The 13,889-nt window shown below is 46.0% G+C and overlaps 1 protein-coding gene across 2 annotated transcripts in view; it reads left to right on the top strand.

The window, feature by feature from the left end:
* LOC311145499 (apoptosis-stimulating of p53 protein 1-like) overlaps positions 1–13,889 on the top strand; it is a 37,640-nt gene that overhangs the window by 7,266 nt on the left and 16,485 nt on the right. The window contains exons 1-2 of one of the 2 annotated variants that reach the window (XM_084181753.1): positions 1,355–1,561; positions 1,871–1,941. Coding sequence is in view for 1 of the 2 variants with exons in the window: in XM_084181752.1 (XP_084037878.1) it covers positions 1,871–1,941 (71 nt within the window). In the remaining variant the exon portion in view is untranslated. Of the gene's footprint in view, positions 1–1,354; positions 1,562–1,870; positions 1,942–13,889 lie in introns of those variants that run through there. The other variant, XM_084181752.1, reaches the window with a different exon arrangement.

Genomic DNA, 13,889 nt, shown 5'->3' with positions numbered 1-13,889 from the left:
TCTGTCCCTTTCCACGTGGCTGAGTGTTTGTGTGCGTGTGTGTGTGCTGGCTCTGCATGGTTGGCCTGCCTGCCTGCCTGGCTGGCTTTTATGTAACTAATCTCTTTTGTGGCTAATTGGTCTCCTCGCCGGTGACCTCCTCTGGCCTGTGCACCTGAGACGGATCAGAGAGAGAGAGACACCCAGGCCTGCAGGGTTAAGGAGGGCAGGGAGACTGGTGCCTGACTGGGACCTGACCAGGGGTGGAGGGCAGGAGGACTGGTGCCTCACTGGGACCTGACCAGAGGTGGAGGGCTGGGGAACTGGGGCCTAACCAGGAGTGGGAGAAAGGCCTGGGAAGTTGGAATGAATTCGCCTGAAGTAGAGAGAGGAGCTTTACCGCTGTTCACTAGTTCTTATTATGTTAGCTATCTATACTGTATTCTGACTTCCTGAGAGGGGAGGATAAACTCAAAGGTCATTTTTATGGATCGTTTTGATGGGTGTGTGTGGATGGGAATTTGTGATAACAGGGATGGGGGGGGGGTCAGGCTGAACATTCCACGTTACACCCATGATGATACAGAAGTGACACATGTTAAGGTATCAGAGGCTCCCAGCCCACCTTCAAACAGTGGGAGGGGGAGGTATAGTACAATCAAGGCAAGAGAAACCCAGCCATGTGGAACATGCTACAGATGTAGGATCCTAATTTGATCACCCTGTTGCAGGAGAACTTTCCTGCAATGCAGAACATTTTAAACTTGTAGTGAGTGTATTTGAGGTTTAAAAAGGCTTCTGAAATTTCTAATTTCCACTTTGAAATTTGACTTGATTTCCCCTTACAAAAACTGTCCATTAATTATAATCCACATAATAATTAGGTTGAGGTACAGTACAGAGAAACCCATCCATGTTGAAAATACTGTACTAAGGCCCTGGCTGGGGGGCATTGTACTTTAATGAGCACAAGTCGGCCCATTGAGGTTGAACATGTTAAGGCCCTGCCTGGGGTATAGTGTAATGAGGACTGGCCCATTAACGTTGAACATCCTACAGCCCTGCCTGGGGGGCATTGTAACGAGGACCGGCCCATTGAGGTTGATATATTTGCAGCTGACTGACAGGATTACCCACATAGTGATTCAGGCCTGGGATTTAGGGAATTAAACATCTAGCTATTTATAGATAACACAGTTGGGGGGGGGGGGGGGGGGCTGTTTCACCAAAGAGAATAGAGAGTCCAGGACACTGGACTGAGTGCCTGAGGGAGGGACGGTTGGGTAAACAAACCGCTTGGGATCACACGGTTAAGGACAAACACCCCTCCCTTATGACTCTGGACTGGAGTGACACGGCATGGCACACCGGCCCAGTGGAGAACCAACCAATGATAATTCAACTTAATACTGGATCCTGGACAGCTCTGGCTCAGTGTTTGGACTCATTAGACTAGATCACCATCTGACTGAGGGCTCTGTGGGGGCTGTACTATACTGTACCGCGCCGGGCATCTGCTCTTATCCAGTCTGAGACTAGTGTGACAGGGGAGTTTGGAAGTTGGTTAGGAGACCGCAATGCAGTGAGTTGTCCTAGAAGGTATGGCTGCAGTCTGTGGTGATACTGATCAGATGTCTGACTCGTGATAGATTTGGTCCTGGGCTGTATCCTAAAGCGATTGTTATCCTGTGTAGTAGGTGTATGTCAATGTCATTTTGTTAGGAATGTGTTTTTCTCCTCATGATTGGTAGACCTCTGCGTTTCATCATTGAGTCAGGTGTGATCTAGATTGGTAATTGTAATCTAGATTATTAACGCTGTACTTGTCTGCTGTGTTAATGACTAGTGGTCTGCACTGTTGTCTGATGTAATGTCCTTGTTTTCTATTCAGGGAGCCAGCTCTCTCAGGACCAGTCCAACAAAGGCAGTAGAGGGAGCTCAGACCAGCCTTGTGAGGACAGGGTAAGTCCTCACAACACACACAAATGCACACATTCACACACTGCAGTAAACCAACACACTTCTTGGCATAATGCCTGCCTGCTCATTAGGTTTGTGAATGGGAAGGAAGGTATGTATGATGTCATGATTTATCATTTCAAGTCCTAATAATTCCTATCCATAGGGCCAAATAGGGGGGGAAAAAATGTTTTTACTGTAATGCAGTCTTTAAGAGATTTTCTTAGTGGGTCTTTAACTGTGAGAGAGAGGCAGAGAGTGTGTTGCTGTGTTTGTGTATGTGTGTGCTCGAGCAAGTGTGTGTGCGTGTTAGAGTTTGCTTGAGTGAGTGTGTGTCTGTTGTTGTTTGTAGAGTACAGAGGATTAGAAGAAGGCTTAGTGACAGGCATGATTACAGTTCCCTCAGAATTTGTCCATGTGAAAACAGGAGATAAAGCTCAATTTACTACGGTCTGGCATCTCTGACCCAGGCTGGAATCCTGACTGCTTTCTTTGGCTATTATTTTTGTGTCAAATGTCAATCATTTCCCCTATAGACTGTCCCCAGGCAGTGCTCAAAAGCAATTGCATTTAGTTTCACAGTTTATGATCTGAGATACTCATCCGTCACTCAAACGTTCGCTTATGTCCTTAATTGACAGCTAGTTACATGCGCACATCTCCAAGTTCAGATTCCGCCATGAATGTATTAAAAGAAGCAGATAACCTAGTATATCGTTTAGCCTAGTAACTTAACACGTTTAGCAACAGTGCATCTACCTTTAGTTGTGAGTGCTTTTATTCTGGACTGGTTCTCTCAGTCAGTCAGTCCTGATGGATTACAACAGTCTGATGACATAACTGTCTTAAGAGGATTTTTGGGCTGATTCTCACTGAGGTGTGTGTGTGTGTGTGTGTGTGTGTGTGTGTGTGTGTGTGTGTGTGTGCGTGCTGAGGTTACGGTTACTGGGGTGGGGTTACTGTTAATACACTACATGACCAAAGGTATGTGGACCTCTGCTCGTCGAGCATTTCATTCCAAAATCATGACCATTAAAATGGAGTTGGTCCCCCCTTTGCTGCTATAACAGCCTCAACTCTTCTGGGAAGGCTTTCCACTAGATGTTGGAACATTGCTGCGGGGACTTGCTTCCATTCAGCCACGAGCATTAGTGAGGTCGGGCACTGATGTTCGGCGATTAGGCCTGGCTTGCAGTTGGCGTTCCAATTCATTCCAAAGGTGTTCGATGGGGTTGAGGTCAGGGCTCTGTGCAGGCCAGTCAAGTTCTTCCACACAGATCTCAAAAAACAATTTCTGTATGGACCTCGCTTTGTGCACAGGGGCATAGTCATGCTGAAACAAGAAAGGACATTCCCCAAACTGTTGCCACAAAGTTGGAAGCACAGAATCGTCTAGAATGTCATTGTATTCTGTAGCGTTAACGGGCCTAGCCAGAACCATAAAAAACAGCCCCGGACCATTATTCCTCCTCCACCAAATTTTACAGTTGGCACTATGCATTGGCGCAGGTAGGGTTCTCCTGGCATCCACCAAACCCAGATTCGTCCGTCGTACTGCCAGATGGAGAAGTATGATTCATCACTCCAGAGAACGCTTTTCCACTGCTCCAGAGTCCAATGGCGGCGAGCTTTATACCAATCCAGCCAACGCTTGGCATTGCACATGGTGATCTTAGGCTTGTGTGCGGCTGCTTGGCCATGAAAACCCATTTCATGAAGCTCCCGACGAACAGTTCTTGTGCTGACGTTGCTTCCAGAGGCAGTTTGGAACTCAGTATTGAGTGCTGCAACTGAGTACAGACAATTTTTAAGCGCTACGCGCTTCAGCACTCGGCGGTCCCGTTCTGTGAGCTTGTGTGGCCTACCACTTTCGGCTGAGCTGTTGTTGCTCCTAGACGTGGTTCCACTTCACAATAACAGCACTTACAGTTGACCGGGTCAGCTCTAGCAGGGCAGAAATTTGACGAACTGACTTGTTGGAAAGGTGGTATCCCACGTTGAAAGTCACTGAGTTCTTCAGTAAAGCCATTCTACTGCCAATGTTTGTCTATGGAGATTGCATGGTTGTCTGCTCGATTTTATACATCTGTCAGCAACGGGTGTGGCTGAAATCGCCAAATCCAATAATTTGAAGGGGTGTCCACATACTTTTGTATATATAATGTATATAATATATGCCATTTTGCAGACACTTTTATCCAAAGCAACATTTTTGTATGGGTGGCCCCAGCGGGAATCCTGCCATTGCAAGCGCCATGCTCTAGCAACTGAGCCACACAGGACTACTGTTAATTGATAACATGTAGCATGGTGTCTCATTCTGATCAAGGGGCACTCAAGCTGCAACCCATGAGCTTGTCGTGGAGGGCTGTCAGTGGCTTAGGGTTTTTTATTTTACTGTATAGTCTACTGTGCAGTGTTGATTCTTAGCACTCTCATATCTCTCTGTGCGTCGTCAGTGTCTCACAGGGTGGAGTAGTTCACTGTCTTATCATTTATATGTAGGCCTACTCAATCCAAGCGATCCTTTTTTTTTAAGGAGATTGGAGATTTGAACATCCTTTTGTCTTTTTATTGGTTTTCAGACAGTACAGGCAGATGTTAGGGGGGAGACAATGAAGGATGAATGACAGGTAGGAAGGGCACAGGCAGCGGCTAAGCCGAGACACGAACCCCGTGGAGGGGCATATGTGGTCCAGAGTCTAGAGCGTTACCACTCGACCAGACTCCGGCACAACAACCCATTAAATCCTGATCATAATTCAGAAAGCGGTTACAATTCTTCTTCATCTCTGTCATCAGTCCAGTTGAATGTTCAGTGAGGGAGAAACAGACGTAGCCTACGCCAGCACATTGTGCTCTTCTCATTGTCTGTCAGTGACTTTCCCTCCTCTTCTTTATCCTCCCTCTCTATGTCTCGCTGTATGTTCACTTCCTTCCTTCCTCCCATCCTTCCTTCCTCCCTTACCCCCTTCCTCCTAGACATGAAGTGTGGAGAGGCAGAAGACCTTCGTTCAGTCATGGCAGCCATTGGACTGAATGTCTGAGTTCACAGCTGTGCTGGGTGTGATCTTGGGCTGTTCTGGGGATGATCAGTCTGATCAATGTCAGTTTGTTCAGAATTCCAGTGGACCTTGTTTATAAGGCCAGAGGAGATCAAATAACAGGTGGTCCCTTGGACAGACAGTGGAAACTCCCTGCTTTCCCACTTAGATTACCTCACCAATGTTGCTTTGACTCTGGTCTCTTCTGATCCTCCACACGCTCAGACCCCACATGCACCTGCTGGTGGATGTATTCTCAAGTTTGCTGCAATGTTCACAGTCAAGGAGCCGAAATAGTCAGCGGACCATTCTAACATACGTCCATGCCTCGATAAGAGCCTATCAAATGAGGTTTGTAAATATGTAATAATGGGCCTTGTGGACTATCGTGGCTCTGAACGCTGAATTCAGCTTCATGTTCATTACTCCTGCTGCCTCTGCCTCCACATGCTCCTGCTACTGGATGTGTTGTAAGGGAGTGAGCTGTGGCTACAACAGAGCAAGGCTCAGGCAGCAGTGGCCGGACGGACCATTATGGCTTACTGGACACCCACACAACTGTGTGTAATTATAGAAATAACAGCTGGGTTAGGGAAGAGGTTTGATCAGGTCAAAACAGGTCATGGGTTTGTTGATAAAGATTATGATCTGCTCTTTTTCCATTGTACATTTTTGGTCCATGGGGAAAATCATAATTGAAGACATAGTTTAGGTGTCATAATGATTAGGTCCTTATAATTGGGATTTGTGTGTGGACCAAGCAGCAAGTGTACCATTTATGTTTGAGACTGACTCTGAGGTCCTATTGAGAATGACATTTATTATGCAAGAAGTGTAATCTGTATTTCTGAGAGCACATCAATTTTTGAATTTGATGCATGAAAGCGCTGGAATGATTGGCACGAGATTAATACAAGGTTTCGTTTCCCCTAAAACTCCATAACGTGCGCATCAGGAGACCTGTCCGGGAGACAGCTGTGGCGCAGAGACTTTATGGCAGCAGGAGCTTGGGAAAGGGAGGGGATGTTCTCGTGCTGCAGTCCGGCCCCAGCAGCATAGAGAGGAGAGGGGGAGCGAGAGAGGAGAGTGAAAAGAAGTGCTGGCACGTCAAAATTTGAACAAAACCCTCACAGGGGAGAAAAACTTACGCAGTCACAAAGTCACGTCAGCGACGAAGAATGGGCGTTTGAGATGTTCTTATAGTCAAGGTTAATTGTTTTAAAGGTAGCTAGGGGTGTTTGTTGAGGCAACATATAGTGTGACCCGTTACTCGCCAGGATAAATAGATGTGACAACTATACCGGTCCATCTCATCCCGACAGAGTCACGGACTTGATTTGCCCTCTCTGTTCAGTGAATGAGCACGCTGATTTTACATGTTCTAACGTGACACGAGGGGAATAACAAACCGTGCTCCTCGAGCCGGAGGAAGAGACTCGTAAATCACCTCATCGGACAAGTGCGAAAGTTGCGATAGGAATCGGTGCATTGTCATTCATAGGCGCGGTGACCAGGGCTACGTTTGCTGGATGAGCAGAGCAACGATTTGATTTGAAAAATGGAGTGGAAACATGTTGAGGCTGTACAGGAATTTACAGTTGAAGGACAATGCAGCAAAATTAAGGTGCGATCTTGCAGAATTACCTGGGACGCCCACCAGGTAATAAAACAAATTTAAATGAGATCTCTTTGATATTTTGTCATGGTGTAAAGTTTATCCGGGCAGGTCACATATTGTTTCTGCCTATATGTTTTCATGTGTTTTTATTGGTTTGTATAGCATTTCATTGAATACCATAGAGGCTATAAAGTCAACGAATGGTAACATAAGTCATGCATAAAAAGCAAATAATAGAATAAAGATAGGCCCAAATCCCTGATGATTCAATCTTTGAAATACAGCATTTTTCAGGATTTTACTGATCATGCAATATGTTATAATTGCATAATTAAATTAAATTAAGCTTGTATAGAAGGATTGTCAAATTTAAATATAGCTGACCATTAATGTGTGTAATTGAAATATGTAAGACATGTTCTATAGCCTACATCTTTTTCTTTAAGGTCCCCATTCATGTGGGGTGTGATTTAAACTCCATGTGATTTAAGCTAGTGCTATAGTCATACCTATGATGACGATGAGGCAGCCTATAGGGAGGAGGTCAGAGACCTGGCAGTGTGGTGCCAGGACAACAACCTCTCCCTCAATGTCAGCAAGACAAATGAGCTGATCGCGGACTACAGGAAATGGAGGGGCAAACACGCCCCCATTCACATTGACGGGGCTGTAGTGGAGCGGATCGAGAGCTTCAAGTTCTTCGGTGTCCACATCACTAAGGATCTATCATGGTCCACACACACCAACACAGTCATGAAGAGTGCACGACAACACCTCTTCCCCTTCAGGAGGCTGAAATGATTTGGTATGGGTCCTCAGAACCTCAAAAGGTTATACTGCTGCACCATTGAGAGCATCTTGATTCGCTGCATCACCACTTGGTATGGCGACTGCTTGGCATTCGACCGTAAGGCGCTACAGAGGGTAGTGCGTATGGCCAAGTACATCACTGGGGCCGAACTCCCTGCCATCCAGGACCTCTATACAAGGCGATGTCAGAAGAAGGCCCAAAAAATTGTCAAAGACTCTAGCCACCCAAGTCATAGACTCTTCTCTCTGCTACCACACGGCAAGTGGTACCGATGCTCCAAGTCTGGAACCAACAGGACCCTGAACAGCTTCTACCCCCAATCCATAAGACTGCTAAATAGTTAGTTAAATAGTTAACCAAATAGCTACCCGGACTATCTGCATTGACCCTTTTTGCACTAATTTTGCTCTGATTCCTTGATTGGGTGGACAACATGTCAGTTCATTCTGCAAGAGCTCTGATAGGTTAGAGGACGTCCCCCGGAAGTTGTCATAATTTCAGTTGAAGTCTATGGAAGGGGGTGAGAGCCACGAGCCTCCTAGGTTTTGTATTGAAGTTAATGTACCCAGAGGAGTACAGAAACTAGCTGTCCTCCGGCTACACCATGGTGCTACGCTACAGAGTGCTGTTGAGGCTACTGTAGACCTTCATTGCAAAACAGTGTGTTTTAATCAATTATTTGGTGACGTGAATATATTTAGTATAGTTTTATTTAAAAATGAAATTCAATGAGGAGGATGGTCCTCCCATTCCTCCTCTGAGGAGCCTCCACTGGTACATGTCTACCTCAATTACCTTGTACGCCTGCACATCGACTCAGTACTGGTACCCCGTATATAGCCAAGTTATCGTTACTCATTGTGTATTTATTATTACTTTTATTGCGTGTTTTACTTTTCTATTATTTCTCTATTTTCTTTCTCTCTGCATTGTTGGGAAGGGCCTGTAAGTAAGCATTTCACTGTCAGTCTACACCTGTTGTTTACGAAGCATGTGACAAATAACATTTTATTTGTCTTTTCCCATGGATGAAACATTGTAGGTACAGTACACTGGCATGGTCTTGCATATGGTATGAGGGCTGAGTCAGAATTCTGATCCTGCACAGGGACGCTGTTTCCTAATATCAGCAGTTATGTCACGGTTTGACGTGAAGGAAATGCACTGTTACAGTTTTTTTGACAATTTCCCTTAACTTGCATTAGACCCTGACTGACCCCTTCTCTCCTGCTGTTTATTAACTTACAATGACAGACTAGTTAAGACAGGCAGCAGTACTGTTTTCAAAGTGTAACATCTGTTTGTAGCTATGTTGTATGAAGCTACTCTACAGCTCTGTTGAAATGCAACCAAGCCTGCTTCAGTGGTCTTTTAAAACACCATTTGACATAATTTGGTGCCTCTCTAGAATGAGGGCAATTCTGCCCATAGGCCTAATCAATGGATTCCACTGGTCCAAAATGTTCATTGTAGTACACATTCTATCCTTCTGGCAATGGATGACCCAATGTTCCACTGTTGAATTGTTACTGGTGACTTGAAATGTTGTATATTTAAGCCCCTCTGGGGAGAGGAAGTCATGTATTCCAGGAACTCTTGATGTGACAGGCGACACTTGACGTGTCCATTGACTGATGCATGACTGAATGGACCACTCCGAGGCACCTCTCATTGTACCACCCTACACACACACAATCTTACACACATGCACGCACGCACGCACGCACGCACGCGCGCACACACACACACACACACACACACACACACACACACACACACACACACACACACCACACACAGGAATTATCCTATTTCCCTGTTGGCTTCTATTGTCCAAAGGCGAGCAGCAAGCCTTCCTGTTTTCACTAGCTCACAGATGCTGCCTTGGCACCACAAGCTAAAGCACCAGAGACCTGTTCAAGGTTGATGTAAAGTAAATCCCTTTGAACATCATGGTTTCAACTTTAGCCATAATGGGAATGGATTGGAGTGGTCCAGTGACCTCACTAAGCTGTGCTTTGTAGTCTTCCTGTTCGCTACTAGCCCTTTTCTCAAGATACAAAACCATAAACTCTTCACCTCAACAGGATAGACTAGAGATCGAGCACCTGAGGGAGATTATGAGTTGACTGTGAAAGCAGGACTTAATGTGTGTGTTTTAAAAAGTGTGTGTGAGAGAGAGAGGGAGAGAGAGAGAAATATATATAGAGAGAAATACAGAGTGTATTGTGTTTGTTAATCAGTGACTATACACAATTGCAGGACATGGCAGGACTACAAGCTTCCTGTTTAGGCAATCCAGGCATTTCCTAGTGGTCCAGTGATTTTTTATTTATGTATTTTTATTTCACCTTTATTTAACCAGGTAAGCCAGTTGAGAACAAGTTCTCATTTACAACTGCGACCTGGCCAAGATAAAGCAAAGCAGTGCGATAAAAACAACAACACAGAGTTACATATTGGGTAAACAAAACATAAAGTCAAAAATACAACAGAAAATATATATACAGTGTGTGCGAATGTAGTAAGTTAAGGAGGTAAGGCAATAAATAAATAGGCCATAGTGCAAAAATAGTTACAATTTCGTAATTAACACTGGAATGATAGATGTGCAAAAGATTATGTGCAAATAGAGATACTGGGGTGCAAATTAGCAAAATAAATAACAATATGGGGAAGAGGTAGTTGGGTGGGCTAATTTCAGAATGGCTGTGTACAGGTGCAGTGATTGGTAAGCTGCTCTGACAACTGACGCTTAAAGTTAGTGAGGGAGATAAGAGTCTCCAGCTTCAGAGATTTTTGCAGTTCGTTCCAGTCATTGGCAGCAGAGAACTGGAAGGAATGGCAGCCAAAGGAGGTGTTGGCTTTGGGGATGACCAGTGAGATATACCTGCTGGAGCACAGACTACGGGTGGGTGTTGCTATGGTGACCAGTGAGCTAAGATAAGACAGGGATTTGCCTAGCAGTGATTTATAGATGACCTGGAGCCAGTGGGTTTGGCGACGAATATGTAGTGAGGGCCAGCCAACGAGAGCGTACAGGTCACAATGGTGGGTAGTATATGGGGCTTTGGTGACAAAATGGATGGCACTGTGATAGACTAAATCCAATTTGCTGAGTAGAGTGTTGGAGGCTATTTTGTAAATGACATCGCCGAAGTCAAGGATCGGTAGGATAGTCCGTTTTACGAGGGCATGTTTGGCAGCATGAGTGAAGAAGGCTTTGTTGCGAAATAGGAAGCCGATTCTAGATCTAACTTTTGATTGGAGATGCTTAATGTGAGTCTGGAAGGAGAGTTTACAGTCTAACCAGACACCTAGGTATTTGTATGCATACTCTAGGTCAGACCCGCCGAGAGTAGTGATTCTAGTCGGGTGGGCGGGTGCAATCAGCGTTCGGTTGAAGAGCATGCATTTAGTTTTACTAGTGTTTAAGAGCAGTTGGAGGCTACGGAAGGAGTGTTGTATGGCGTTGAAGCTCATTTGGAGGTTTGTTAACACAGTGTCCAATGAAGGGCCAGATGTATACAAAATGGTGTCGTCCGCATAGAGGTGGATCCGAGCTTCACCAGCAGCAAGAGCGACATCATTGATATACACAGAGAATAGAGTCGGCCCGAGAATTGAACCCTGTGGCACCCTCATAGAGACGGCCAGAGGTCCAGACAACAGGCCCTCCGATTTGACATATTGAACTCTATCTGAGAAGTAGTTGGTGAACCAGGTGAGGCAGTCATTAGAGAAACCAGGCTATTTAGTCTGCCAATAAGAATGCGGTGGTTGACAGAGTCGAAAGCCTTGGCCAGGTCGATGAAGACGGCTGCGCAATACTGTCTTTTATCGATTGCGGTTATAATATCGTTTAGGACCTTGAGCGTGGCTGCGGTGCACCCATGACCAGCTTGGAAACCGGATTGCATAGCAGAGAAGGTACGGTGGGATTCGAAATGGTCGGTGATCTGTTTGTTAACTTGGCTTTCAAAAACTTTCAAAAGGCAGGGCAGGATGGATATAGGTCTGTAACAGTTTGGATCTAGAGTGTCACCCCCTTTGAAGAGGGGGATGACCGCGGCAGCTTTCCAATCTCTGGGGATCTCAGACGTTACGAAAGAGAGGTTGAACAGGCTAGTAATAGGGGTTGCGACAATTTCGGTGGCTAATTTTAGAGAGAAAGGGTCCAGATTGTCTAGCCCAGCTGATTTGTAGGGGTCCAGATTTTTCAGCTCTTTCAGAACATCATCTGTCTGAATTTGCGTGAAGGAGAAGCGGGAGGGGCATGGGCAAGTTGCAGCGGCGGGTGCAGAGCTGGTGGCCGGGGTAGTGGTAGCCAGGTGGAAAGCATGGCCAGCCATAGCAAAATGCTTATTGAAATTCTTGATTATTGTAGATTTATCGGTGGTGACAGTGTTTCCTAGCCTCAGTGCAGTGGGCAGTTGGGAGGAGGTGCTCTTATTTTCCATGGACTTTACAGTGTCCCAAAACTTTTTGGAGTTAGTGCTACAGGATGCAAATTTCTGTTTGAAAAAGCTAGCCTTTGCTTTCCTAACTGATTGTGTATATTGGTTCCTGACTTCCCTGAAAAGTTGCATATCGCGGGGGCTGTTCAATGCTAATGCAGTACGCCACAGGATGTTTTTGTGCTGGTCAAGGGCAGTCAAGTCTGAGGAGAACCAGGGGCTATATCTGTTCTTAGTTCTGAATTATTTGAATGGGGCATGCTTATTTAAGATTGAGAGGAAAGCACTTTTAAAGAACAACCAGGCATCCTCTACTGACGGAATGAGGTCAATATCCATCCAGGGTACCCGGGCCAGGTCAATTCGAAAGGCCTGCTCGCTAAAGTGTTTTAGGGAGCGTTTGACAGTGATGAGGGGTGGTCGTTTGACCGCGGACCCATTACGGACGCAGGCAATAAGGCAGTGATCACTGAGATCCTGGTTGAAGACAGCGGAGGTGTATTTAGAGGGTAAATTTGTCAGGATGATATCTATGAGGGTGCCCATGTTTACAGATTCAGGGTTGTACCTGGTAGGTTCGTTGATAATTTGTGTGAGATTGAGGGCATCTAGTTTAGATTGTAGGTTGGCCGGGGTGTTAAGCATATCCCAGTTTAGGTCACCAAGCAGTACGAACTCTGAGGATAGATGGGGGGCAATCAGTTCACATATGGTGTCCAGGGCACAGCTCGGGGCTGAGTGGGGTCTGTAGCAAGCGGCAACAGTGGGAGACTTATTTCTGGAAAGGTGGATTTTTAGAAGTAGAAGCTCAAACTGTTTGGGCACAGACCTGGATAGTACGATAGAGCTCTGCAGGCTATCTCTACAGTAGATTGCAACCCCACCCCCTTTGGCAGTTCTATCGAGACGGAAAATGTTGTAGTTGGGGATGGACATTTCTGAATTTTTGGTAAGCTAAGCCAGGATTCAGACACTGCTAGAACATCAGGGTTGGTGGAGTGTGCTAACGCAGTGAATAACTCAAACTTAGGGAGGAGGCTTCGGATGTTAACATGCAAGAAACCAAGGCTTTTACGGTTACAGAAGTCAACAAATGATATCGCCTGGGGAGTAGGAGTGAAACTGGGGGCTACAGGGCCTGGGTTAACCTCTACATCACCAGAGGAACAGAGGAGGAGTAGAATAAGGATACGGCTAAAGGCTTTAAGTACTGGTCTTCTAGTACGTTGGGTACAGAGAAAAAAAAGGGCAGATTTCCAGGCGTTGTAGAATAGATTCAGGGCATTTGTACAGACAAGGATATGGAAGGATATGAGTACAGTGGAGGTAAACCTAAGCGTTGGGTAATGATGAAAGAGATAGCATCACTGGAGACACCGATTGAGTCGGTCTCCGCGTGTATGGGGGGGGGGGGGTGGGACAAAGGAGCTATCTAAGGCAGGATGAGCTGGGCTGGGGGATCTACAGTGAAATAGTACAATAAGAAATAACCAAAACAGCAATAAGCAAGGCATATTGACATGGGAGAGAGGCATAAACCAATCACAGGTGTTATTCGAGAGAGCTAAGACAACAGCTGGTAATGGCGACTAAGTTTGGGCTGAGGCTAAACATAAACAGGATGCGGTACCGTATAAAGGAACAGTCCAGCAGGCATCAGCTGTATAGCTGAGTTATCATAAGGTCCGGTGAACAGCAATAGGAGAGTTCGGAGGTAGTTCGGGGGCTGCTACAGCACTGGCGAGCAAGAGGCCACGGCTTGCGTGTGCTATCGGGCCGGGGCTAGCAGATGGATCTTCGTGGTGGATGTCGTAACGGGAAGCCTGTTGAAACCACATCAGACGATTTCGTCGGCAGACCAGTCGTGTTGGATCGGCGGGGCTCCGTGTCAACACTAGGAGGTCCCGTCCGGTTGACAGAAAGGTAGATAGCCGGGAGATGGGCCTGGCTCGAGGCTAGCTCAGGGCTGATTAGCCAACAACTACATCCATTTGGTCGCAGCTAGCTAGTTGCGATGATCC

This window comes from Coregonus lavaretus, assembly GCF_964263955.1.
Source record: "Coregonus lavaretus genome assembly, chromosome: 18".
Taxonomy (NCBI): Eukaryota; Metazoa; Chordata; class Actinopteri; order Salmoniformes; family Salmonidae; genus Coregonus; species Coregonus lavaretus.
Note: the sequence above shows the minus strand (reverse complement) of the source record. Positions and strands in the feature narration are given on the sequence as shown.